We start from the raw sequence: 24,732 nt of genomic DNA, 5'->3' as shown, positions 1-24,732 counted from the left end.
GTATCAGACAATGTGATATATTGATCAATATTGAATTGTAATGTTTAGATGACCATTGCCATTATCTAATATTCATTTGAAGTCAATCTTTAAAAATACTAAGGATTTAATACCACTATTAAATGGAATATTTTGGATTGTTTTATACTGTACATTATAATGCAAGAGTCACTAGCCTTTAAAAACATTTTTTTTTAGTTTTTCTATTTTTTTTATTTAGACAAAATAGTATAAATGTGACCCTGGACCACAAAGCCAGTCTTACAGTAAGTTGCACAATACATTGTATGGGTAAAAATGATTGATTTTTCTTTAATTCTAAAAATTGTTAGGATATTAAGTATGTTAAGTATTAAGTGTTATATTAAGTATTAAGATCATGTTCCATAAAGATATTTTTCTAAATTGCCTACCATAAATATCAAAACCTAATTTCTTATTAGCAATATGCATTGCTAAGCACTTAATTTGGACAACTTTAAAGGCAATTTTATCAAAATTCAGATTTTTTTGAACCCTCAGATTCCAGATATTCAAATAGTTATATATAGGGCAGATATTGTTCTATCCTAAAGAATCATACATCACTGGAAAGCTTATTTATCAGTTTCAGCTTTTAGATGATGTATACATTTCAGAAATTCTATTTTTTAAAAACTGACAACTTACGACATTTACATATACAAGTCATTTATAGGTTATCAAAAAAAAAATAATAATAATAATAAAAAAAAATATATATATGTATTTGGATTTAAAATACATGTGTGGAAATACATACAAATACACATAAAACTGTCAAATCACACAGAAAATCTGCACTGGTCAAGTCTAAAAACACCCTTGCATCCCTTCCAGGAAATGTTAGATTTACTCAGAAAACAGCAGACCTGAAACATAATTTGTTTAATTAGAATGTGAAAAGAGTGTGAAGACAGTTGCGCAAATTAACAAACTGTTTAGATGTATATTAGTTCCTCGAGGTCACACAAGGTATGTGTTCAAGTGAATGTGCATTTCGAGTGTTTTGCTAGATGTGATTTCAAGAGCTGCCATGGTAAGTTACAGGCAGAGCAATAAGACTCAAAACTGCTCATTTTGCACCCATGGCTGAGCGAGATGCTTCAATAACGCTGCAGTAACATTGTGACACACAATATCTATATTGCCACAGAGAACAAAAGCTGATAAAATGCCTTCTGAATTTGTCTTGCTTCAATTTCCCCTCGAGGATCGATAAAGTGTGACTGTCTATTCACAAAGCAAGAGGCTGGAGCACATATGCATCATAACATAAGCATGATAAATCATTACATGTAAGATTATTAATGGCTGAAAATATGGTCATGCACTCAAGGCTCAATCAATACTGTCCAGATCAATAAAGGAAAAGGAACAGAGGTAATGAAGAATAAAAAGAGATGTACAGAGGGATGAAGAGAGGAAGAAAGAGCTAATGGAGATAAATAAGTGAAAATACTGAAGAATTCAAAATATTTAAGCACTATGGAAGAAACTACTGCAAGTGATTAGATCACTAAATCACATATGGATGTAATCAGAAACACATTATGGCCAAGTATTTGACTTTGCTTTTTACATAAGATTTAGTCATTGTATTTGCATTGAAAACACTGTGCAGGATATTATTCAAAATGTTTTGTGTTGCATGTTCCACAATCATGAAGGCCTGGACCAACACAAGGGAGATAGCATTTTCAATTTTGGGTGAACTAATCCTTTAAGACCATGTATATGCAGCAGTAAATCTCACCTGACCACCAGTGATTGAATCAGTGAGATGGATGTTAATTCCTGGTATAAACAGGGCCATGCAAACAAAAAAGGACTGAGCAAGAGAGCAAGAAAAAAAAAAAAAAAAAAGAGTTAGCAAGGAATAGAGGGGGTAAAGAGAGGTAGTGAGGAATGGCACGAGTGAAAGAATGAGAAAAGAGAGGTAGTGAGGTATGGAGAGGGAGGAGAGGTGGGTATTGAGGAATGGACCTGTAAAGAGTTGGACATTGAGCAGAAGGCAGAAAATCAATAGTGAATAGCGGCTAAAGCGGAATCTGAACTCTGCCTGAAGTCATAGACTGTGACGGAGGAACGAGAGGAGAGTAAGGAAGCGAGAGAAGGATGGGATGAAGGTAGAAAAAGTAATGTGAGCTCGGATATGGAAAACAAATCCACAGCAGGCAGAGTAGCCACAAGCTAATTAAAATCAGAGGAGCAGGGGAAATCAATCGATTCAGGAGAAAAATCAAGGCTGTAATCAAGAGATTAGCTCAGGAGCCATCAATTCCACAGCAAAGTGCTAATGATCACTAAAGCTGAGGCATTAAACTGAAGAATTCCAAATATATGGAAATACGTTTGAAGATTAAACCCCCAGCAGATGGGCAACAGCTAACAACGTAATCTTTCAAAGTCTCCATTTTAGATATGGGGGATATGTCTGCATGTATGCATGCATGCATTAAAGGGGTCCTTTTATGCACTTTTACAAAGTCTTGATTTTGTTTAGGGGGTGTACTAGAACAGACTCTAACCCTCTAACTCTTACATTATCACAACACCTCTCTCCCGTCCCGTCTGGCATGAACAGCTTGAAGAGTTCCTGAATCAAATTAATGCCCGCTTCTGAAATACGGAAAGTGCTGTGATTGGTTAGCTGGGGCACTCGGCTCCTGGTCGAGAAATGTCATGCCCCTTACCATAGCTGTCTGACAGCTTCAGTGTAAATACTGTCAAAATCAAATCAATCTGAATGTGATTTACACCCGGATGATTGTAAGCACTCTAATCTCATCTGCGTTGGGAAAGCTGGTGTGTCTCCGACAAAGTGATAACACTTATTGCCTTTAGTGATGTCACAAATCCCAGAAAATATGCGTTGTGGTCCGAACAAGTCATACGTTGTAATTTTTGAAAAGTGATTTCTGTTACATAAAATATATTCTTTTGAAGTGGACTTTCAGCTTTTTAACTTTGCTAATCTTTTTTTATGCTCAAACAGCAACATTACAGACTAACTAAAGTTTAAAAAGACAAAACGCCTTTAAATAATTTTGTTTTATATATTTTGACTTTCTCCTATGAAACAAATAAGATCATTTTAAGATGTTTAAACTACTTTTGTCCATTCAGTGTGAGCAATTGTTCAATTCGACATTGAACCAACATTGTATGGACCAAAAATCCAGATCCATTTTTAAAAAGACACAGCAGAGCACAATGTGTATGTCCTACGAGATTTCAGATTTTTGGACTCTCGTTATGACGGCACCCATTCACTGCAGAGAATGCACTGTTGAGCAAATGATGTAATGCTATATTTCACCAAGTTGGTTTCTGTCTGATGAAGAAACAAACTCATCTACATCTTGGATTGCCTGGGGCTGAGCAAATTTCCAAGAAATTTTCAACTATTCCCATTTACAGAGAAATGGTTTGGAAAATAAGGCTCTTTATGATGCCACTGAAATATTCTCTTCTAAAAGGTCAAAACGTGTACATGATCATCAGATTTAATAAGAGTTTAGGTGATACCATTACTCAAAGTTGAAAGGTTATCACGTTTTATACCAAGCAATAAGCTGGCAACTCATTCATAACTGACAGTATATTTCACAGTGCAGAGAAATGACCTTCTAAAAGGCTAATTAATAAATTATTACTGTTTGCTTTATTATGGCCATATTAATGACATAGCTAACAAAAGCTTGGCCAATATGGGGCACTGATTAAAGAGCAGATGAATAATTGAGACGTTAGCGAACGTAATCAAATATTCACAAGTCTGAACCAAAGCCAACAGTGTGACTTTCAGGCCTTATTTACATATTTTGTGCTCATGAGCTAAATTTCACTCTCAAATTTCCTTTTAAAAAATGTATAAGGCAGCACAAACAAAGATTCTTCTTCACAGATTTAAATAGTAGACAAACTCCAAAGACATTAGGAAGTCTTTCAAGATTTTGCAGATGCAGAGATACTCTTAAATGACTCTCAAATTAAAGACAACAGGTTCATTATTTCTTCTATAATTTTATATTTTTACTTCCAAACTTTGATTAAAACATAAAAAAATCCCAAACCCACTATATTAAACACCAAGCCCTCTTATTATCACAGATTACAAATAAGCAGATGATTAAATGGATGACAAAGAAGTGCAAGAATTAAACAGATAGGCATAAAAGACTAAACAAATTTAATGTACTATTAAAATAATGCATTTTATCTATTCTATCATACTTCTCTAGATGTATACCCGCAACTGTTACTTACTTTATTAGTGAGGTTAAAACAAGGACAGTGCTGGGTGCCGAGACAGGGTCAGAGTTTGTATGACGTCTCGTCTAGCGGTTTTAATTTGAAGGTTTACGTATGTCTGAGACCTTGAAAAGCCTCTAGGATCGATACGAGTACTGAGATAGATTTCTCCTGCTTTGCTATTGGCTGGCAATAACTAATTATCAATAGTGCATTCTGCAATACCATTAAGCAATGAAAGTCCATGTCTTAGAGTCTCAAGAAGAGGTATATGTGAGACAACAGGTGTGGATCCATGGTCTTTCCCTAAATTTAAATGATTAAAAATGAGAAGGAAACAAAAGGCTTCAAGGTGAAGCAGAGGAAATGAAGGATGAATGACGACCGATCCATCAGAGAACGAGCAAGATGTAGAGAGAGAAAGCGATGGAAGAGCAACAGAAGAAACTACATGAAGTCACCAAAGGTTTCTTCAGAGAGAACCTAAGTCCAGTAACAGGGAAAAGCCCGAGGAAGAGATGGAAATGGGGAGGAGGAAGAGAAAGAAGAAAGGACAGGGCTTGGTAAAAAAAAAAAAAAAAAAAATTGGTATTGTGATACCTCAACCTGAAAGCTATTCCCACTCTCGTTTTCTTTCAAACTTTGCCTTTCATTTTCCATTTCTATAGCACTCGGACACCAGCAGAGTTTGAGAAATTTCACAGTAGACGAAGAGCTGTAGGCATGCTGACAGAGCCATGACAGATGGAAAAAATGAGAAGGGACCAAGGGAGGAGTGGAGAAATCAGCCAGGTAGAAAATGTGTGTGTGTGTGCACTGTATGTGGGGGAGAATGAAAACTACGCCAAGATGAAATCAGATGGCCTCATCATTTCCAAAAGAACCGTGTGTGTATGTGTGTGTGGGAGCTGTACCTTTTTGGCCTTGCTAAGGTACGTCCAAGCTGATTTTCTGAAGTTCACATCGTTGTTTGTCAAATCTTGTTTGTCCAGCTGCAAATAAAACAGCCATCCCAACAGATACCACACCTGAAACCGGAAGAAGAGAAAATACACAAACAAGTATATGAAATAAAAAAATTGATATATAATAAAAAAAAAAGGCTTTTGTATAAATACATGCGTGTGTGTACGTGTTTAAACATTGTACAAAAATGCTGATTATTTTGCTAAAAAAATTCTAAAAATTATTGACAGTTTTATTAAACCAAATTGTTTTTGGGGTAAGCTGCGTCTGTGGTTTAACTAAAATTAAAGTTTTTTTTTCAAAATAATGCAGGTAATACTATTACAAATATTATTACCATTATAAAATGTTGACTATTTTTGCATTTTTGATTATTAAAACCTTTTCCTGGCTGGTTTATTAAAATGTGAATAATGTGCAACAAACAGACTTTGCGAAATGGGTTACACATTCTTATACCAATTTATTTATTTATTTATTTTCTAATCATACTTTCATTTGAAATGCAAATCATCTCCATATTCCCCATTGATTCCAAATGTGCAGTGTTGGAGTTACTCCAGGATCAGGGTTCGGAAACACTGGCCTATAGGATAAATTATGTAACATCTGGCACACCTTACCCCACTCTCACATGACATAAAAGTAGTAGGCAGAGACAGTCAGCCTGCCAGCCTCTTGTAATTAACAAAACAAACCTAAAGCACTTCCTGTGCACTCCGTCAGCGCTATAAATATTTGATTTCGGGCAGGATTAAAATAACCTTATTTTGCAGCAAACAGAGAGGGAGAAACAAACAATCGGGCAGCTTTGTTTGTATCCTGAAAAATGAGAAGTCAGACGCAAATGGGCTGTGGGGAAGGGTGTGTGTGTGCATGTTTTTGTTGTGCTGTGTTGAAGTGCTCTTCACTTTATCACCTACTGTTACACTCTATACCCTCCTCTGATGTCTCAATAACACACCACAGAGAGTTCAAACATCTCTCACTCCCACTCTCTGTGTCTCTTTCTCTTTCACACTCTGATTCTCCTGAGCCGAATGCTCAGAACACTCTGTAAGCGCTCTCAATCTGTCAGATATTCATTAGAGAGAGAGAGAGAGAGAGAGAGAGAGAGAGAGTGGGACTAGTGCTTAGACTAAGGATGGGAATCAAAGGACTTTTTAAAATAGCTAAAAGGACTGGGTCTAAAAAAAATCTAAATAAAATTAAATGAAATGCAATCAAATATTTTAAAGTCACAAGTTTCATATTCATTTTTAAATCACATATTGGCTTCACTTTTGCTCATTAACTATGCATCAACACTCAGGAGGTTGTTTTGTACTGTACAAGTTATTTTTAAACAAGTCTGAAGAAGAGATCAGAATGACTTCTAGCTTAATGGTGCTTTTTGTGCTTTTGATGGTTTTGCAAACCATCATTTATGTAACATTAGGGTGTTGGAAAACTATTAAACCAACTGTTTTGCAAACCAAAATTCCAATATAAAAAAAGTAGTGTTTTTTTTTGTTATAAAAAAAATACAGTTTCTACCATTACGTATATGTTGAGTCCCCGTAAACCCCATCAACAAGTGTGTGTGTGTGTGTGTGCTGGTCTGTCAAAATACAATGTTCCAGTATCTCAGTTTCAGCACTGTGTAATTTCCATGGCTAATAATGTAAAGTGAAGACCAAAGCACTTTCACACAAATAAACTACTGTTTCAGCAGGATACAGCGCTATATATTATTAATCCAGCTGTCTGAGACAGTGAGCAATGCATCAAATGCAGGTGTCAAACATCCTACCACGCAGAACCGGTAAAATAGGCCTGATACTACAACAACCAGAAACAAAAACCTTATAAGTTATAAGAAGGCATTTATTGTCCTTTATGATTTATTTAGGATTAATCAAACTCTTTACAACTGGCTAAACTTGTGAAATGAGTAAAAGTACTTCTACCATTTAAAAAAACTTAACACACACCTCCACAACCTCGTCATCCTCCTCCAGAAGATCCTCCAACACCTCTGTGGCCATCTGGAAAAAGAAAACAGCTCTTCTTTAGTGAAATATGACATGTAACTGGAAAGTGAACTGATATTAAGTCCAAATAAACTGCTCAAGAGTTATTTTTGCATAAAAAGAAACTGCATTGTAACATTATTTCGACATCATTAAGCACACCACCCAGCATGCATCTAGCATTTTCCATTATATTTAACAGTGATTTTTATTAAATTAGCATAAATTATACATAATGGTCACATTTTGCTATACAGCCTTAGAAATGAAATTTAAACAGATACATCTTTTTTGCTTTATGGTAATGAGAATTGTGTGCCACGGAACAAAAATTATAATGGTCCTAAAAATAGCCTTGAAGAATACAATTGCTTTATTTGGGGGGAACCTCGCAGTGGGTTTTATTGAGATTTGCCAATAATCTAAATCATAGTCAAATGTAATAACTGGATCAGTAAAGTCTGTTTATGTTTGGCTTCTGGTCAACAACACTCTTTTTGCTAAACTTTGATGAAGTGTTAATTGCGCTCTGCTAGCCGGTTCTCAAGGGAGTGAAAAGTGCTTATAATTTAATGATTTTTTTTACTGCTTTATCACCTCAGTTCTTATGTTAATTTGTTAAAACACCATCTTTATCTCTCCTTTGAGAGCCTGAGATCTTCATTTCCCTGATCGGTGTTATTGATCTATCCGCTGTCAGCTTAACCCATTCACCCAGAGTGTGTTTTAATTAAGCGTCATCAATACAGCAGATCAAGAGCTGATAGACAAGGTCAGTTAAAGCCAAATATTGGGCCATTAAGACACATCATCTCAAAGTCCTTGAGCTTCAAATCAAATACAGATGAGAGCTTTAATAAACTGCACAGCACTTATGAATCATGACAATCGTACGATGTGACCCAAGCTAACACTCAACTCTGTACTGTACATTGATTTTCTAGTTCACAAAAGCAATTGCAGATTTTTCCTCCACAAAAACATTCAGATCTGTTACAGAGTGCGATTTTTAGACTTCCCAACTTTTAAAATGCACTAAAGCTCCTTGTAAGTTTCTCCTAATCGATATACTGAGACAGCCACTCTTGTTATTCCCTCAGGAGGGTCACGGCTTTGGCCGGGGGCCATGGTGACCCCTAAAGCCTCTTTGAACTCAGATGTCAGCCACTCTCAGCATCCCGCTCTGCCCTCGTCCCGTCACACACACGCCATCCATTTCAACCAGGGCCACAGAGTCAAGATCAAGCTCTCGTGTATGTACGCGCTGAAAGGGGGGGGGGGAGAGAAAGAGAAAGTAAAGCAGGAGAAAAGTGAGGACGGATAGAGCACATCGCTCGATGGATACGTAATTTAAGGGACTGACCAACCAATTTACGATCCTGCAAGGCCATAAAATTCAGCCTGGACTTAATAATAGCACATTTAATGTGACACCCCTGACAATTCCAATCTAGCACAACCACACTCGCCCGCCTATCTGTATCTGCTTTTGTGTGTGCGTGCGAGCGACTGTGCATGGCAGAAAGACTGACTGCGTGCAGGAGAATTTATACTCCCAGCCAGGCTGTGTGGACGCAGAATACACACATACTTTCGCACCCGAATTTTATAGTCGCACTGTTTATCAAAGGCAACATGGCTGCCACTGGGAGCTAAAAACTTCACTTATATTTAGCCTTTTGGAATGAGGAGGAGCTGAGATAATTACTTTAGGGATTGATGCTCATGTTCGCTCTCTCTCCTTAGCCGCATATCACTCCTTGATGCCGGCTCGAAGCTCTCCGCATCAGATAAAAAGGACGGATAAAGTCAAACGCTCGGCCCGGAGGAAAACTGCTACGGGGTACGCGGGATTCTCCATTTAAGAAGTTCAAATTGAATGCATAAATCTGCTTGAACGCTTTTTAGATACATACACGATTACGGACGGCTGACAGCAGCTGGCGGACCATGAGTTGGTAACGCGCCCGAGCCCCTGTGGAGGTGTACAGCCGCTGGCAGTGTCTATCTGATGAAGAGGCTCAAGAGAGGTTTAAAAGAAAATGAATATCTGAAGCAACAGTGGAAAAATAATACCTTTTGATTACATCTACATAATGTGCAAAGCTTTAAAGGGACTCGGAGAAAGAGTTTTGTTTGCATACAGTGAAAGTGAATGGATACTTAATATTGTCAAGCTTTAAAAGTGGCAACAAAGACTATAAAAGTGGTTCATATGACTCCTGAGATATATTCTAAATATAAATTCCAAGTATTTACAATGTTAAAGTGGCTGACAGCAATAAATATTTTGATTAGGAATAAAACTGACTCATTTATGAACTATGCAGAGCTGTAGCTGAATAATTAGGTCTACTATGATTCTGTATTTTAATGATGGTCATTATGGTGGTACATGGAGAGCCAAATATTTTCTGAGGTGGTACTTTGTAAATAAAGTTTGAGAACCACTTGACTAATGCATGATGTACATCTAGTGCTTTTTATATTTGAAGTTGATAGCCTGTGGTCACCATTCACTTGCACTGTACAAAAAAAAAGAGCACTTTATGTCAAACATTTCGGTTTTGATCTATTGAATAAAGTACGTCATATGGGTTGAGAATGACATGGGAGCAAGACTTTTTTCATTCATCCTTTCACAGAGAAGTATCCTAGATTCTAATAAATACCTTTTCATCTGAACTCATCTTTTGTTGGCCTGAATATGAAAAGCAGTGAAAGGGAAATGTTGAATAACCCTATTGTATTTTTGGGGCTGTAATTGTCAGGTCAAATAAAAGGCGTTGTCTGAGTGAGTCTGGAATCAGAGGAATGCAGCCATTAATATTAATATGTTCACACTCTGGAGGAGGCCTGTTCATTTTCTTTCAACCCCTGCTTATGCCTCCCTTTTTCTATTTGCCTGTCTCTCTTTGTGTGCTAAATTGCACATCCATTTGTGTTTAGCCACACTAGATGTGCTAATACTTTACCATATTTATTCATTTTACACACACTTTGCACACATACTGCATATACATTGCATATGGATGCTCAAGTAATTCATAGTATAAGCTATATTTACTTTAAGTATAAATTGGCTTGCACACAGACTGCTATTTTAAATTAAGACATACATGAAAAACTTCAGGTTTATAGAGTTACTTGTGATGATATTCAAACATTACCAAGACTTAGTCATAAACCACAAATCTGTTAAATTAAGTTTTGGCAAACTTTCCCCCTCGAGATTCAGTATGAAGCATACCAGGATGCACCATGAAGTTTTGAAATTCTAGAAAGAATATTTAATAATCCATCACTCTCAAAGAGAAATGGTGTAACAAAATGAAAGTATCCCAGCTGTGTAAAAGATTCAATTGTGGGTATGGCAATGTTTCTGAAAGATGCATTTGAAGGCAATTATTTTTTGAATAAAATCTTTTGAACCCATTCACAAGAAAATTCTCCTTCAAATTAATTCCGTGACCTTTCCTGTTTGCCAAAAGTGAGTTTTGAGTCTTGTTCAGTGCCGTTTGGTTAGCAAGTTCCTTTAAATGAAATCCAGTGCTGACCTAATCTTGTTTTGAGTCAGACCAAGTTTAAGCACTCTAAGCATTTTTTGCCCACAGACGAAGCAGATATTTGACATTTTCCTCCAATTTAACCTGCTGAAATGTTAACAAGCTCTAGCAAAATACAACAATTACCTCAATAAATTAATGAATTTTTTGCTAAGTTTTTGTAAGTTCAAGTATTAATTAAAACACTAATTTAATCCCATTGTTTTAAAATGTGTAATAACACTGTGACCAATAGACTTCTTTGCAAATACAGGAATAATAGGCTATCTGAAATTTAAATTTGGTTATTATTTACCATAATTTCATAGACTACCATGGAAAATGAATGTTTTGAGAGGCCAAATGAATAAATTCTTCATATTCTTATTTATATTCTTTATTCATATCCTGTCAATTATTGTATAATCTGCCTGTAAACCCAGCCTACAACAGCGTGCACACACACAACAAACACTCAAATTATGAATTTCAAAATACACTAAATACAATATGCTTTTAAGCAATTTTGTTTTCAAGTGTCCTCATAAACCATGTTTATGTTGTAGTACTCATGTTATTATGCACATTTGTGTCCTCATAAACCATACAGACCTATACCCGAATATATACACACACACTGCTTAGTTGCTTTAAAAGTCCATCAGATAGTCTCTTTCAGTCTAAATTGGTTTATAGTCAGAAACTACAACGAGGACATTATGCCACAAATCAAAAGTTTCAAAAGTTTCAACTTAAAATAATTAGTTTCAAAAGATTCAAACAAATGACTACCAATTACTAATCTTTTCTAAATGTATTCTAGGCTGTTCTGAATTCCAGTGGCATGCAACACTTTAGGGTTGGCACTCACAGAAAAACAGATCTGAGAAAGCTTATTTACACAAAAATGAAGAGTGTTGGGATTAAATTATGTGTAATTAAGAGTTTAATGATGTAACAGGCTGCTAAGTGTTGAAAGTTGGCAGTATTGATTCAGATTTTTGAAGCCTTTACAGTAACCTCGATATTGATCTGATTGAGGTAAACAGCTTCTGTAGAGAAGCAATGATTTACACATGGGAATAAAGGCTTAATTAGGCTGCAAAATAGGAGTATTACAAATTCTCAGTAACTGATACAAAAAAAAACACGAGTCATACTCTTCAAAGGGACATACATGAGCTCCTAAAAGGTTAACCGTTGGCCCACACAGCCCCTCATTATGACATCATTAGCCAGAGAAGACCGCAGCTCTGCTAAATGACCTTTAGAACAATGCCGGCCCATCAGTCTGTTTCAGAGCTGCAGAGACGGCCTGTCAGGAGAAACAGCAACGGGCTACAGGCCGCATTGTGCTCATCGTCTCGGAGAGTGTTTTAAACGAGCTCTGGATATGATGACACACTTCGTAAGAAGGAGCGCTCTGACAGATCGCCTTGTGTTGAGAGCTCACAGAGGGAGGAGGGGTGCTTTTTCTTGTCTTCTAACAGAGGTGAAATTGCTTTTTACTACACGTTTAAGAAAGTTGAAGGTGAGATTGGGTATTTTCACTCGGTCTCACACATACACGATTGTTCTTGGTGTACGTCAGTGCAGCAGCAGCGCTATTGATTTTCAAGAAGTGATTGCGAGTGGTGAAGGTCAGGGTACAGACGTTAAATCAGACGGGGCAAGAAAAGAAGCCCAAGAATCGCTCTACACACACAGGTGTAATCACACATAATCCTTATGGAATCCTATTTCTACATTCTACATATCTGACTTTGCCTTTGGGGACGATACTTAATTAAAGACAGAACGGAGACGGCAGATATAGGTGTTTGTGAAGCAATTTCCTGCAGATGCCACACAACTGAACTGGTACAACAGCTCCAGATTCCGAAGAAAAAGAACAAATCTGCTCTATTTTTCAAAACTTCAACACCACAACAAGTTGACTCACTCCATGCAGTCCATCTCTCTGAAGTCACACTGTACAAGGTCCCAAACAAATCGATACAAGGATTAGTATGTTAGACTGACCCAGAGCTCTCTCTGTCTGTTGACTTATCAATAATATAGGAAGGCCTCTCTCAAAATGGTTTGAGTCTCCGTATCCGTTTTTAAGTTGATTTCTAATAATGCTGGGACACATTCAACTTTAAAAAGCAGTACAGAACATCACCTGAAGTTAGAATTTTGAATTGGAAAAGTGCTTTTAAGATCTACAACCTTTTGATTTTGATAACTTTGGACCACTCAGCAACAGTCCAGTCCTTTTTGTTTTAAGCCCAGGCGAGACACTTCTGACACTGTCTGTTGTTCAAGAGTGGATTGACACAAGGAATGTGACAGCTGAAACTCATATCTTGCATACGTCTGTGCGCAGTGGTTCTTGAAGCACTGACTCCAGCTGCAGTCCACTCTTTGTGAATCTCTGCCACATTTTTTAATGGGTTTTGTTTCACAATCCTGTTCCAGGGTGCGGTTATTCCTATTGCTTGTACACATTTTTCTACCACATCTTTTCCTTCCCTTTGCCTCTTTATTAATGACACAGAGCTCTGTGAACAGCCAGGCTCTTTTGCAATGACCTTTTGTGTCTTGCCCTTCTTGTGCAAGGTGTCAATGGTCATCTTTTGGACAACTGTCAAGTCAGCGGTCCTCCCTATGATTGTGTACGCAGAACTAGACTGAGAGACCATTTAAAGGCCTTTGCAGGTGTTTTGAGTTAATTAGCTGATTAGAGTGTGGCACCAGGTGTCTTCCATATTGAACCTTTTCACAATATTCACATTTTCTGAGATATTTCCTTAGTTGTCATTTATAATTATCAAAATTAAAAGAAATAAACATTTGAAATATATCAGTCGGTGTGTAATGAATTAATATAATGTACAAATTTCACTTTTGAATGGAATTAGTGAAATCAATCAACTTTTTGATGATATTCTAATTATATGACCAGCGCATGTATGTGAACCAATCATCACTTCCTCTTTACTAGTTATTGAATTAAATAAACGAATGAATATCAGTAGGTATTTTGTTTCAATAATGTATTCTCTTGTCTGATTTGTTAGCTTTAAAAAAAAAAACACTCCCACCCCGATCCCCCAAAAAAGCCAGACAAATTTCTAAATGAGTATTATAAAACAGTATAATAATCTACTCAGTTCTACTAATATTAAGAGACTTTGATTCTGATTTTTTTTGAAGGATTAAAACGGATACCATCTCTGCAAGCCATTTCTAAAAACATGGGGAGCAGTGGCTTTCCAATCCATTAATATAATTATCTTGGCCACATCCATGCCCAACATTAATGCCAACTGCAAATCATGGCAGTGGCTAGTTCCATTTCAGGTGGAAGAGTCTGATCATATGCCACTGAATACCAAGAGAAAATATCTTCCAAGTATCTCTGGAGTTTCAGGCGAGTCCAAAAAGCATGAGATAAAGTTCCCTCTGCAACTTGACATTAATCACACATAGGAGACACAGCTGGGTAAATCTTGTGGAGTCTGGTTTTAGAATAATGCAGTCTGTGTACAATTTTAAACTGAATTAACTGAAGTCTTGCATTGATGGAACAGCCATGTATTCTCTTCAAGATCTCATACCAGATAATCAAAAGATGTAATAACCTGTGTAAAGAACAGGGAAACAAATTATAAAACCATATGCCAAGAGTCTGGGGCTTGTCGCACTAGATTATCGAAACAATGCTCTTCCTGCTAAATCCTATAGTTAGAAAAAGTCTGCAGAACATAATTCTGAATCTGAAAGTAATAAAAGAAACAAGAATGAGCAAGATGATATTTACTAAGATGATGATTGTCTTAGGACAACTTTGATTAACTTTTTTCATCCACATGTTGACTACTGTGTGTGTGTGTGTGTGTGTGTATGTATGTATGTGTATATATATACACAATCACACATACACTGGTTTTCTTTTTCTTTTATTATTAACCGTTATATGAACCGTCAAACACTTAAGGTAAAGGTAAAATTGCATTGGCATTTATTTCTTTGTTATCTACTGAGCATCAAAGTCTAGTATATGTAGTATTATCCCACACTTGGAGTTTCAGTGGCATGCAGCATAACAGAGGGAGTTCTCAACATGTATCAGGTCATAAAAGATGTGTTCCTGTAGCTCAACTGGTAGAGCATTGCGATAGCAAGCGCAAGGTTGGGGGTACGAATCCTAGGGAAAACATGATAGTAGGAAATTGATAGCCTGAATGCAATGTAAGTCGCTTTGGATAAAAGCGTCCGCTAAATGCATACATTTTACATTTAATTTAATTTATTTAAATTTCATTTAATAAAAGAACGATCACCAGGTGCCGACGTAATAGCATAGCATAGCAGCCACTGTGAGCACTTGTTGAAAACAGACACACACACATCAAAAGCTACGGACAGGTTGACAGGTACCAGATGTGGCAGCAGGTCATTGAAGCCAGACATTACTAAACTCTCATTAGTGCTGAGAACACTCTCATTCATTCCCTCACTTACACACACACACTCTTTTTCCCATTCTACGAGGTCAGCAGGTGTCTCGGGCTCTGTAGGGCCTGTCTGAACATAATTAAGATCTGCTCGTTAAGATGTTGCTCAGCCCGGTAACGCTGTTGGCATAGCGACTGCCCGCTGAGAAGCTGTGCTGATCGAAAACCTCTTAGTGATCTCATCTCAGCATGATGTTGGTGACTGAAGATAAGTGAGTGATGTCATCATTGTGCCCCCCCAACAGAGTTCCCACAGTTAAATGCCTGTGTGTGTTGCTCCATTTGCAAATCTGAGGTGAGGTGGTTTGAAGGACAAGTGCGCTAAATGATACTATATATTTGGCAGCATGATGAACTTTCGCTACAACTCACACTCCATCAATGTGATCTCAATGAATTATGTTTATGGTAAGTTTATGGTAATGCTTCTTTTTGGGATTTTTCTAATTTTTTCATTGCACTTTTCATTGCAAATGATAGTTAACATATTAACAGGACAATTTAGGGGAAAGTTGAAGAACTTTTTTTTCTAAATTTCCATCCATTATGAGATTAGAAATTAGAAACAATTATTCAAAATAAAATGCATAGCAAAAACATAATAAAAACATAAAAACAGTTAATAATAAAAAGAAAAAAAGAGCATGGGACAACGTCTACATGGACAACAATACTCCAATATTAACGTGATTAAGACCATACTCTGAAACTGAATTCAGACAAGAGGAGTATTCCTATTTTAAGGTGCAGTATAGTATTTAAACACCTTAATCACACTATTACCGTTGTGTAATACTGCACCGGAAGCTTTCATAAAAAAAAAACAAGGAAAAAAAAAACACCACTGTACCATAACAAAGACTATTTGTATGGTGATATGTGAAATTCTAGAGGGAACGTCAGATGTCGCTGCATGGTGACGTAATGACATGCCATTATGGGCACATGGGGGCATTCGTGGTTGGGGAAATTGTGGTCTAATGGATCATGGTCATGGGTTCGAATCTCAAGTCCGGCAGGAATTGTCGCTGGGGGTAGTGAAAAACCAACACGCTCTCCACCTTCAATACCATGACTGAGGTAAGACACCTTGAACAAAGCACCGAACCCCCACTGGCTTCCCACTGCTCCGGGTGTTTGTTCACAGTGCGTGTGTGTTCACTGCTGTGTGTGTGTGTGTGTGCACTTGGATTGGTTAAATGCAGAACACATATTCCAAGTATGTTTCACACATCACTTCACATCTATGCACTACAACATGAAAAATGGGAAAATGAAAAGAATATTCTAAAAGCAACTCATGTTAACACCATAATCATATTGTCTTATTCATAATAAGGTGAATAATTACATTACTGATGTCCATGCAAATACAAAGCCTGGCATGAAACTCTAGATGGCAGAGTCTGTTAGATCAAACTCAATATGGCATAATGACATCAGATGGCACAGCTGATTGAATCTCTCCTCTGTCGGTAGCCGATGAGCTCGCTGCTCAACATTTCAATTAGTGATGGGCAACGATTACAATTTTTTAAAATCACATTATGCACAAAATTCAATCTGGAATTAAAAAGTAGTGTATTGCGCACTCTCATTTAAAAGTATTGCTATTTTAACAAACGTTCAATTAAATTTGGTTTCCAAACACTTTAAACTAAGGTGTTTTTTTAATACCAGTATTCCTTTTACATAGTAGCAGTTAAAATATGTCTTGTAAATCTCAAGTTAAACATGTAATCAAATTAAATATAAAGCCAAAGCTATTTGCCACTGCCAGGGCATTAAACATTTTATGGAAAATATTTGATAGTTTGTAATAGAAAAACTAGTTATGCTCAGAGTCCAGATCCGCGATCATAAGGCACCTTCAGAGTAGAGACCTGCACTTTTGAGGGACCCAACGCAACATAGTGCGGCACAGGACAAAACTTTATGGCTGAGTGAGGGGTGCGAGTGGGTAGAGACTCATGAATGGGGGATGCGGGAGAAGGGTGTATTCACACTAGGCAAACTTAACCCTTAAATGCATGTATGTTTCATCAATCATTATTACATATTCGGGTCTTTAGGTTGTTGGGATTCTTAACAAATGTTGATACTTCACTCTCTTGCAAATTGTAATAATTTTTTGCACTTTTAAAATCGGTTTTGCTCAATGAATTACACTTTTAGTCTCTCATAGCGTAACTATACAAATCAAACATATGAATGCATTCTAAAGCAGGTGGAGCATGATGTATGCATTTAAACCTTTAGCCAAAATTGTTTTACAGCAAACTTGGTTTTGAGCAAGAGATTGTTAATTTTAACAAATCATTAACCTCACTGCTAAGTGCGCACGGCTGTATGAGAAATAAGACTGCAGCAATGATCACATCATGATTTGGGAGAATGGTGTGGAGACGGATTCATAATAAACCTGGAAGCCCAGTAAATGTAACATTTTACAGATGAGACCGGGAGTGAGCAACAAACAGAATACAATATTCTATGACAAAGTTCTGGATCCCGCAGGATGTGATTAGATTTGCTGAGGCGCCAGACTAAATTTCTGATTTGTAAGCATGAGCGGGCAGTATTCCTAAGAGCTGTCTGCAGGAGCGGACAGCCTGAGAGTTGTTTTTAATAATGCATATGTGAAACAGTTCTCGGGTCCCTGCAGTGCTAAGAAGTCTGACGGATTCCTGCAAATCAATCCTTTTGAACTGTTTGTTTCACCGAACCACATCAAAAATCTGATTCAGTGATACAAGTCATCTTAGAGTGTTAACAAGAGTCTTTTCTCCTTTTGTTAGAGCACAAGCACAGAGGGTCAGCGATGAAACAAAATAATTAAGTTGAAAGCAGGCGAACACGAATTGAAAACTCAAAAACAAACAAACTCAAAAATCGGTCCTGGAACGAGATCTGTAGTATATGATAAACTCTAAAATTGCAGCCAATCACACACACTTGTGAGTGGAGAGAACATTGTGATAAACGTAATAATCCTTTTGAGAAGTGTTGAATGGCACTAATGTTGCTACTTTGATCCTCTATAAACATGCTGACAGACAATTAACCTCCTCTCAACGCTATCATCAATCAACACTGAGCAATGGCATATTTTTCCCGGTTGGCAATGCGGAGCTCACATCTGCTCGGATGTCAGGTGGTGATGACTCCGTGATAATCTCATCTTTAGGAAAGATTATGGGTTCTTCCTGAGATTTTCTGCCTCTAATTACAGAATTTTCCAAACTGAATGAGCTGGCTCTGTTTCCCTGGTGATTAAGACTTCATTGGTGGAGTGTGAATTAACTTTTCATAATTTGAGGCGAGTGCTAAATTCGATCCCAATCGAGAATGTAAACCACTATAAGATGCAATAATCACAAGGGATTGATTGCTAATGTTTTGTCAGTGCTGTGCTCAAGTCCGATCTGCTGCCATACAATGCAAATCTGAGCTGCCTGCCATACATTTTTTTAATAAATTTTAAACAGCACAAACCATACTTACACACACATACATATACATATGAGAGAGAGAGAGAATTTCAAATAAACTGATCAGCAAGGATGAATTAAATTGTAACAGTGACTTGTAAATGAGATATTTATCTCAATGTGATTATTTCCCTGGTTAAATAAAGGTTTAATAATATTACATCAGATGTTTTTTTTCAATCAAAAATATTACAATAGATTTCCATTTCAAATAAACAATTTATTTTGAATTTATCAGATTCGATCCTGAAAATGTTTATGACCATTTCCACAAAGATATTAAGCAATACAACGGTTTTCAACAATAATGATATGTGTTTCTTGAGCACAAAGCCAGCATATTAAAATTCTGCATATTACAAAGGATCATCTGACTGAAGAACTGAAAAATTGTGTAATAGCTGCATAAAATTCAGCTTTGCCGTCAAATTAATTTCATTTTAGGATATATATTAGAAAACAGTTTTTTTTTTTAATTCTAACAATATTTCACAATATTACATTTTTTTTTACTGTAATTTTGATCAAATAAATGCAGCATTAAAAAAAATTGAACAGTAGTGTATATAGACACTTATATTATTTATAAACAAACAAACATGTTACAATCCATGTATCTCAATATGGTCCCTTGTTTATTTTCATTCCCTCTTCTTTCTGCTTCTTTATGAGTCACAGCCATGCTTCATGTAATAAATTGTGGCATAAACAATAATAATGTGTTATCATGCAGCGCACATTCTCTGGTAGTTTTAATGCTCATGACAGTGTGAACATGTTTCCCGGCTGCCAGTAAAAGCAGGCAAGCTTTTACAAAGGACTGATAAGCTGAAGAGGGGAATATCATTCCTTCATTTTTATGATTTAATACTTTTCTATAAGCCATCCAGCAAACCCTGCGATGGCATATGAAGCCTCTAGCTATAGCAGCACACATGATTGAAAACTCCACTATAAGCTTATGTTTGCAAGCTTGTACAGTATAAACCAGTGCTCAACAATAAGGATGCCTCAATGGCCCCGGGCCAGTATGAAAGGATTTCAGCCCAGGCCAGTTAACAAGAATTGTCACTTGCCATATTGTCCCAGTTGATTGCATACTAAACCACACTGGAAGATTAATTATAACGTTACTGAGAATTCTTCTAATTTAAATGTAACAAAAGAAACATTAGGGACTTATTGTACAATGATTTGTGATAGTGTTAGATGCATTTTGCTTGGAAAAGTGGGCAATTATAAACCAAACAAGTTTTTTTTTTCTTGTAACTTTTCTTGTAAAGAATGAATATATATTAACACTTGTAAAAGTATTGTCATTTAAGGTATTCAAAAATCTGCATTGAACTCACCTCCACTTAAATGTGCCATAATGAAAACGGATAAAAAGTAAGATTTGTTGTATTTGAAAAATCACAGAATACTGCCACATGAGATGACAACAGCTAGGAAGAATGTAAGAGCCACTTTTGACCATTTGAGAAGTTAGAGTGAGACTTTGAGAAGAGATAAGGCAGAAAGAAATCAGAAGTCAAGTCCATAAAAATGAACATCCCAACCACTCAACCTAAACTGATTGGTGACTGCTTTTTAAAAATGTTAGCTATTTGAATGATTAGAATCATTCAGACAACCAATCAAGTCTCAACCCTAATTTAAAGTCATATAAAAAGACAAAAAAAATAGACTTAAATGTGCAAATGAACAAAGATACAACGGGAGGATAAGACTGTTTTCAAGGAAGAGGGTATTAGGAAAGAAGACTTCTGCTGCAGCTGAAGCAGTAAAAGCTGTCTCCACAGTGACACGCAGAGAAGATCTGTCATTTCCTTTAGATGGACATTAGTATACACCGCTGGCTGAGGCTCTCAAATATACATCTGTATTCTACAACCATCTCATTGATCAAATCAGAAATTTCAACTACCACAGAGTCCTGATGTTACCGTTAATTTTTCAGTAAACAGACTGACACCTTTTTGAGTGAAAGCTTGAGGACTTTAACTTGTGATATCATGCCATATTTTGATTAATATCAAGATCAAAAGATAAATCAGGACGTGCATCAGTCCCTGGACAGGCCTGCTTACACATCTGTAGAATTACCCCATGAGGAAACACACACACACACCACAACCGTAACATTGAGAAAGTACTGCACTTGTTATTCTGAACAGTTTTCCTCCTTTTCCCTGCTCTCCTGTTGGTTCTCCACTAACCAATCTACTCCAGCTAAATATATTAAACAAATGGTATACTAAAATAGCCTGATTGCATCTAGGCAGATTTAAAAAAAAAAAAGAGAAAGAAGAAACCGTACTAGGAAATAATGTTGTCTCTAGAGACAAATCTATCAGTGCTAAATTTAATAAATTCAAATTTAAATCAGCTTTTGTCTTTCTCGCTAGAACAAACAACTCCAAGTGAAACACAAAGATGGAAAAACATGAAAACAGATAATTATGTGTTAAGTTGATTAAGATGTGTCCAAATTCTTTTTGATGAATTGGAACTGATGTGAATCGTGGCAACAAAAAGCAACAGATGTTTTTTTTTAATAGTAACAGGGTTTTACTAGTGTAACAACTGTTGTAACTTCTAGTACAATAACAGCAGTGAAAAATCAAATAAATAAAATAAAATACCTGTTAATAAAATTAAACATGATTTCTTCTCTGGAATACAAAGGAAGGTATTTTGAAGAACATTTTGTCCAATGACAGAAACATTTTCAAAATATATTCTTTTGTTTCCACATGCAGAAGAAAGAATGTCATACAGGTTTGGAATGGCATACGGGTGAGTAAATGATACAATTTTATTTATTGGGTTTTAATCATTAGCTTTAATGCTTTTTTAGAATGTACAATTGACATTCTAAAAAAAAAATCTGATTGCTTTCTTGTTTCAAAATGACAGTGCACCAATTATTTCTTTAATATATTTAACACATAAAACTATCTAACAGATCCTTTCTGGGATGAAAGAGACAATTTATAAACTCTGGTTAACAGTATAAAGGCTCTGCAATTTTCTTGACTTGATTTTTAAAATGTCCACTACGAAAACGTTTAGTGCCAAAATAAATGTAAAAAAAAATCTAAGATTATGAGATTAAAGTCCTTTAAAGATTAAAGTGAGATTATATTTCGAGAATAAATTCAAAATTACAAGAATAAAGTTGGAGTACAATGAGATTAATGTCGAAATCTTTCGAGAATAAACTTGAAATTTTCTGAAAATAAAGTCGAAATGTTTTGAGAATTTAAATCGTAGAAATTTCAAGTTGTAATATTTTGAGAGTATAGCCTTTATTGCGTATGCAAATGGACCTGATTGAGAGCACCAGAAGTTGCCAGGCCCCTGGAATTTATTTGAATATTGTTGCGTTCGAGTGGCTGCATCGTCTTACTGGGATGAGGAAGTGTAAATTTTAAGGACTTGCGGAAACAGCTTAATATCAAGAATATGATATTTATTAACAGACTAAACAGGAACAACTTTTTATCTTAATCTCACACACCCAATCGACATTCCTTTGGGGGGTGCAGTAGCTCCCTTTTTCTAATACACTACAAATATATGTGGGATTATTAGCAGAAATCATAACATGTGTCATACTCACAAGGACAGTATGTTTGGAAATAATGTCTTCCATTGCATGCATTATTTGTAGTGCGCCAGCCAGCCAACCAATAGCAATAAGCTTTGTGCTTTTGGTAGGCCTTCTTTTAATATATATTTATAGCAAAACACAAATTATGTGTCTTACAATAATGTTTTTCAAGTTCTTTAATGACCAGGTTGCTTAATTTAAGTGAATCAGTTCATTAAATTATTCGGTTTTCTTTCTGAAAATTCTCAAATTCCAAATTTGTGATAATTCCACCACCTACTCCACAAAAAAGTCTATGGCATCCAAACTTTTATTCCTCACATGTAGCCTATTTAATTAATAAAACATTCTGAAAGGTGAAGTGGGCTCCAACAAGTTATATGAACTTTTCTGAGGAAGGCTATAACATGTAAGTGACTATTCACAAGCTGTTTTATTCATGATATAATACAATAAATGACTGGACATAATATTTAACGTCTTCATTTCATTATTTGTAACACGCCAGCCACCCAGTAATCACAATAATTGTGTGCTTTGTTGCTTTTAATATAACACAGCTCAGATTTCTAATTCTGTCAGTTTGATCACAAAATACAAATTCTCTATATAGTTTATAGCAAGACATAAAAGTGAAGGAACATCAGAAGGCATGAAAAAAACAGTATAGCTTAAATTAGAATGAAAATAATGTCTCATCGTAATTGAAAAAGACTCGCATACCACTTAACTTAAGCACACAATAAAGACAGTGGGGAAAAAAAAAACACATTATTGTAATATATTGTTTGTATTTCGCTATAAAACTGACTTTATTCAACTTTATTCCCGTAGTATTTTGACTTTTTTCTTGAACCATTTCGACTTTACTCTCGTAATCTTAAACTTATATATTATTTTACATGTCATTCCATGGTGTAGAAAAAGGTATTGTGCTACTCAAAAATGCTCGCTAATAACTGGTTCTATATCTGGAGGTTGACATTTAGATATGTAAATACCACAGATTAGTCAGTATTCACTCTTGAAGAGATGGAAGTACCGGCCCATTTGTGGATTTGGTTCACCTGGGAGCAGACCAAAATAAAGTCTCAGGTCAGCCTAGCACTTAGTCTTTAACTAGGCCTATTATTTAAGGTTAATTAATGTTGTGTAAAACAGGAAAAAAGCTAGCGTGTGTAAGCAAATGTGTTTAGTTGAGCTTTCTTATTTTGGTCAGCAAGAAAAATTATGACCTATATAGCATGAAAGATTCTGGAGCAAATTCTCCCCAAACGTGCACCGCATTAGCATGCAGTATTCTAGCATAATTCGTATTTCACTTATTGCCATCAGAAGTCTATTGCCAAATGATAAGATAATTTCAGATTTCAAGTAAGTGTATCAAAATATAGCAGCAGGCAGAAAATTAACGGGCCAAGAACAAAGAAGGAACAATAGGTAATGCTAGCATGGCTGGGAGCATCAGACCAACTACAACAATGAGTGGCTAAAGACATTTTTAGATTATTATAGATGAAATGGCTGAAAAATCACTAATAATACAATATAACTGTTTAGCATTTTTGACTCCTAGGTGGTGCTGTTATCAAATTAATATGGTGTGGTCGGTGTGAAATGACAATAGCTGGGTTTCCATCCAAACTTGCAAATTTTATTTACACACAAAATTTGAATATGGCATAAAACATTTGCGAATAAGCACCGTTTCCATCCACTAAGTCAAAGAGAACAAAATGGTCACTAAACCAATTAGCATAAATGGCTACCCACTGCTCCGGGTGTGTGTTCACAGTGTGTGTGTGTGTTCACTGCTGTGTGTGTGCACTTTGGATGGGTTAAATGCAGAGCACGAATTCTGAGTATGGCTCACCATACTTGGCTGAATGACACGTCACTTTTTTGTCACTTTTGTCACTAAACTGGCCCTAAATATCACTATGAAAAGTAGGACAAAAAACTACTGAAAAAACTACTATATATAAAAAAATAACTTGCACCTCAAAAAGAGAAGACGAAATGCAATAAATGCGGTCACTGCCTTCGAAAGTTTGGGAAGGCAGTCATGTAAGACAGTTCTGGGTGGCAATTATACAGAAATACTTTGAAGACAGACTTGCTTGGGCATTTAAGAATAACCATAACAACATTTCAGATGCTGTGCAACAAAATGGTTAGTCAGGTTATGCCATGCTATAGCGCAAAGTAACATTACTTTTTTGATACTCCTGGAGAAATTTATTCGCAAAATGCATTTCCATCTCCCATTATTCCCATTATCCCTTTTTCACATAAGTCAAAAGCCACCTCAAGCAAGCGTAATAC

At 36.2% G+C, this 24,732-nt stretch overlaps 1 protein-coding gene across 1 annotated transcript in view; it reads right to left on the bottom strand.

Moving 5' to 3' along the window:
* The window catches only part of si:dkey-12j5.1 (probable assembly chaperone of rpl4), a 77,325-nt gene that overhangs the window by 10,764 nt on the left and 41,829 nt on the right, over nucleotides 1-24,732 (bottom strand). The window contains exons 9-10 of the mRNA XM_026284883.1: nucleotides 7,215-7,268; nucleotides 5,190-5,303 (exon numbers count right to left, since the gene is read on the bottom strand). Of these exons, the coding sequence (XP_026140668.1) occupies nucleotides 5,190-5,303; nucleotides 7,215-7,268 (168 nt within the window). The remainder of the gene's footprint in view (nucleotides 1-5,189; nucleotides 5,304-7,214; nucleotides 7,269-24,732) is intronic.

Source organism: Carassius auratus, chromosome 16 (assembly GCF_003368295.1).
Source record: "Carassius auratus strain Wakin chromosome 16, ASM336829v1, whole genome shotgun sequence".
Classification (NCBI taxonomy): Eukaryota; Metazoa; Chordata; class Actinopteri; order Cypriniformes; family Cyprinidae; genus Carassius; species Carassius auratus.
Note: the sequence above shows the minus strand (reverse complement) of the source record. Positions and strands in the feature narration are given on the sequence as shown.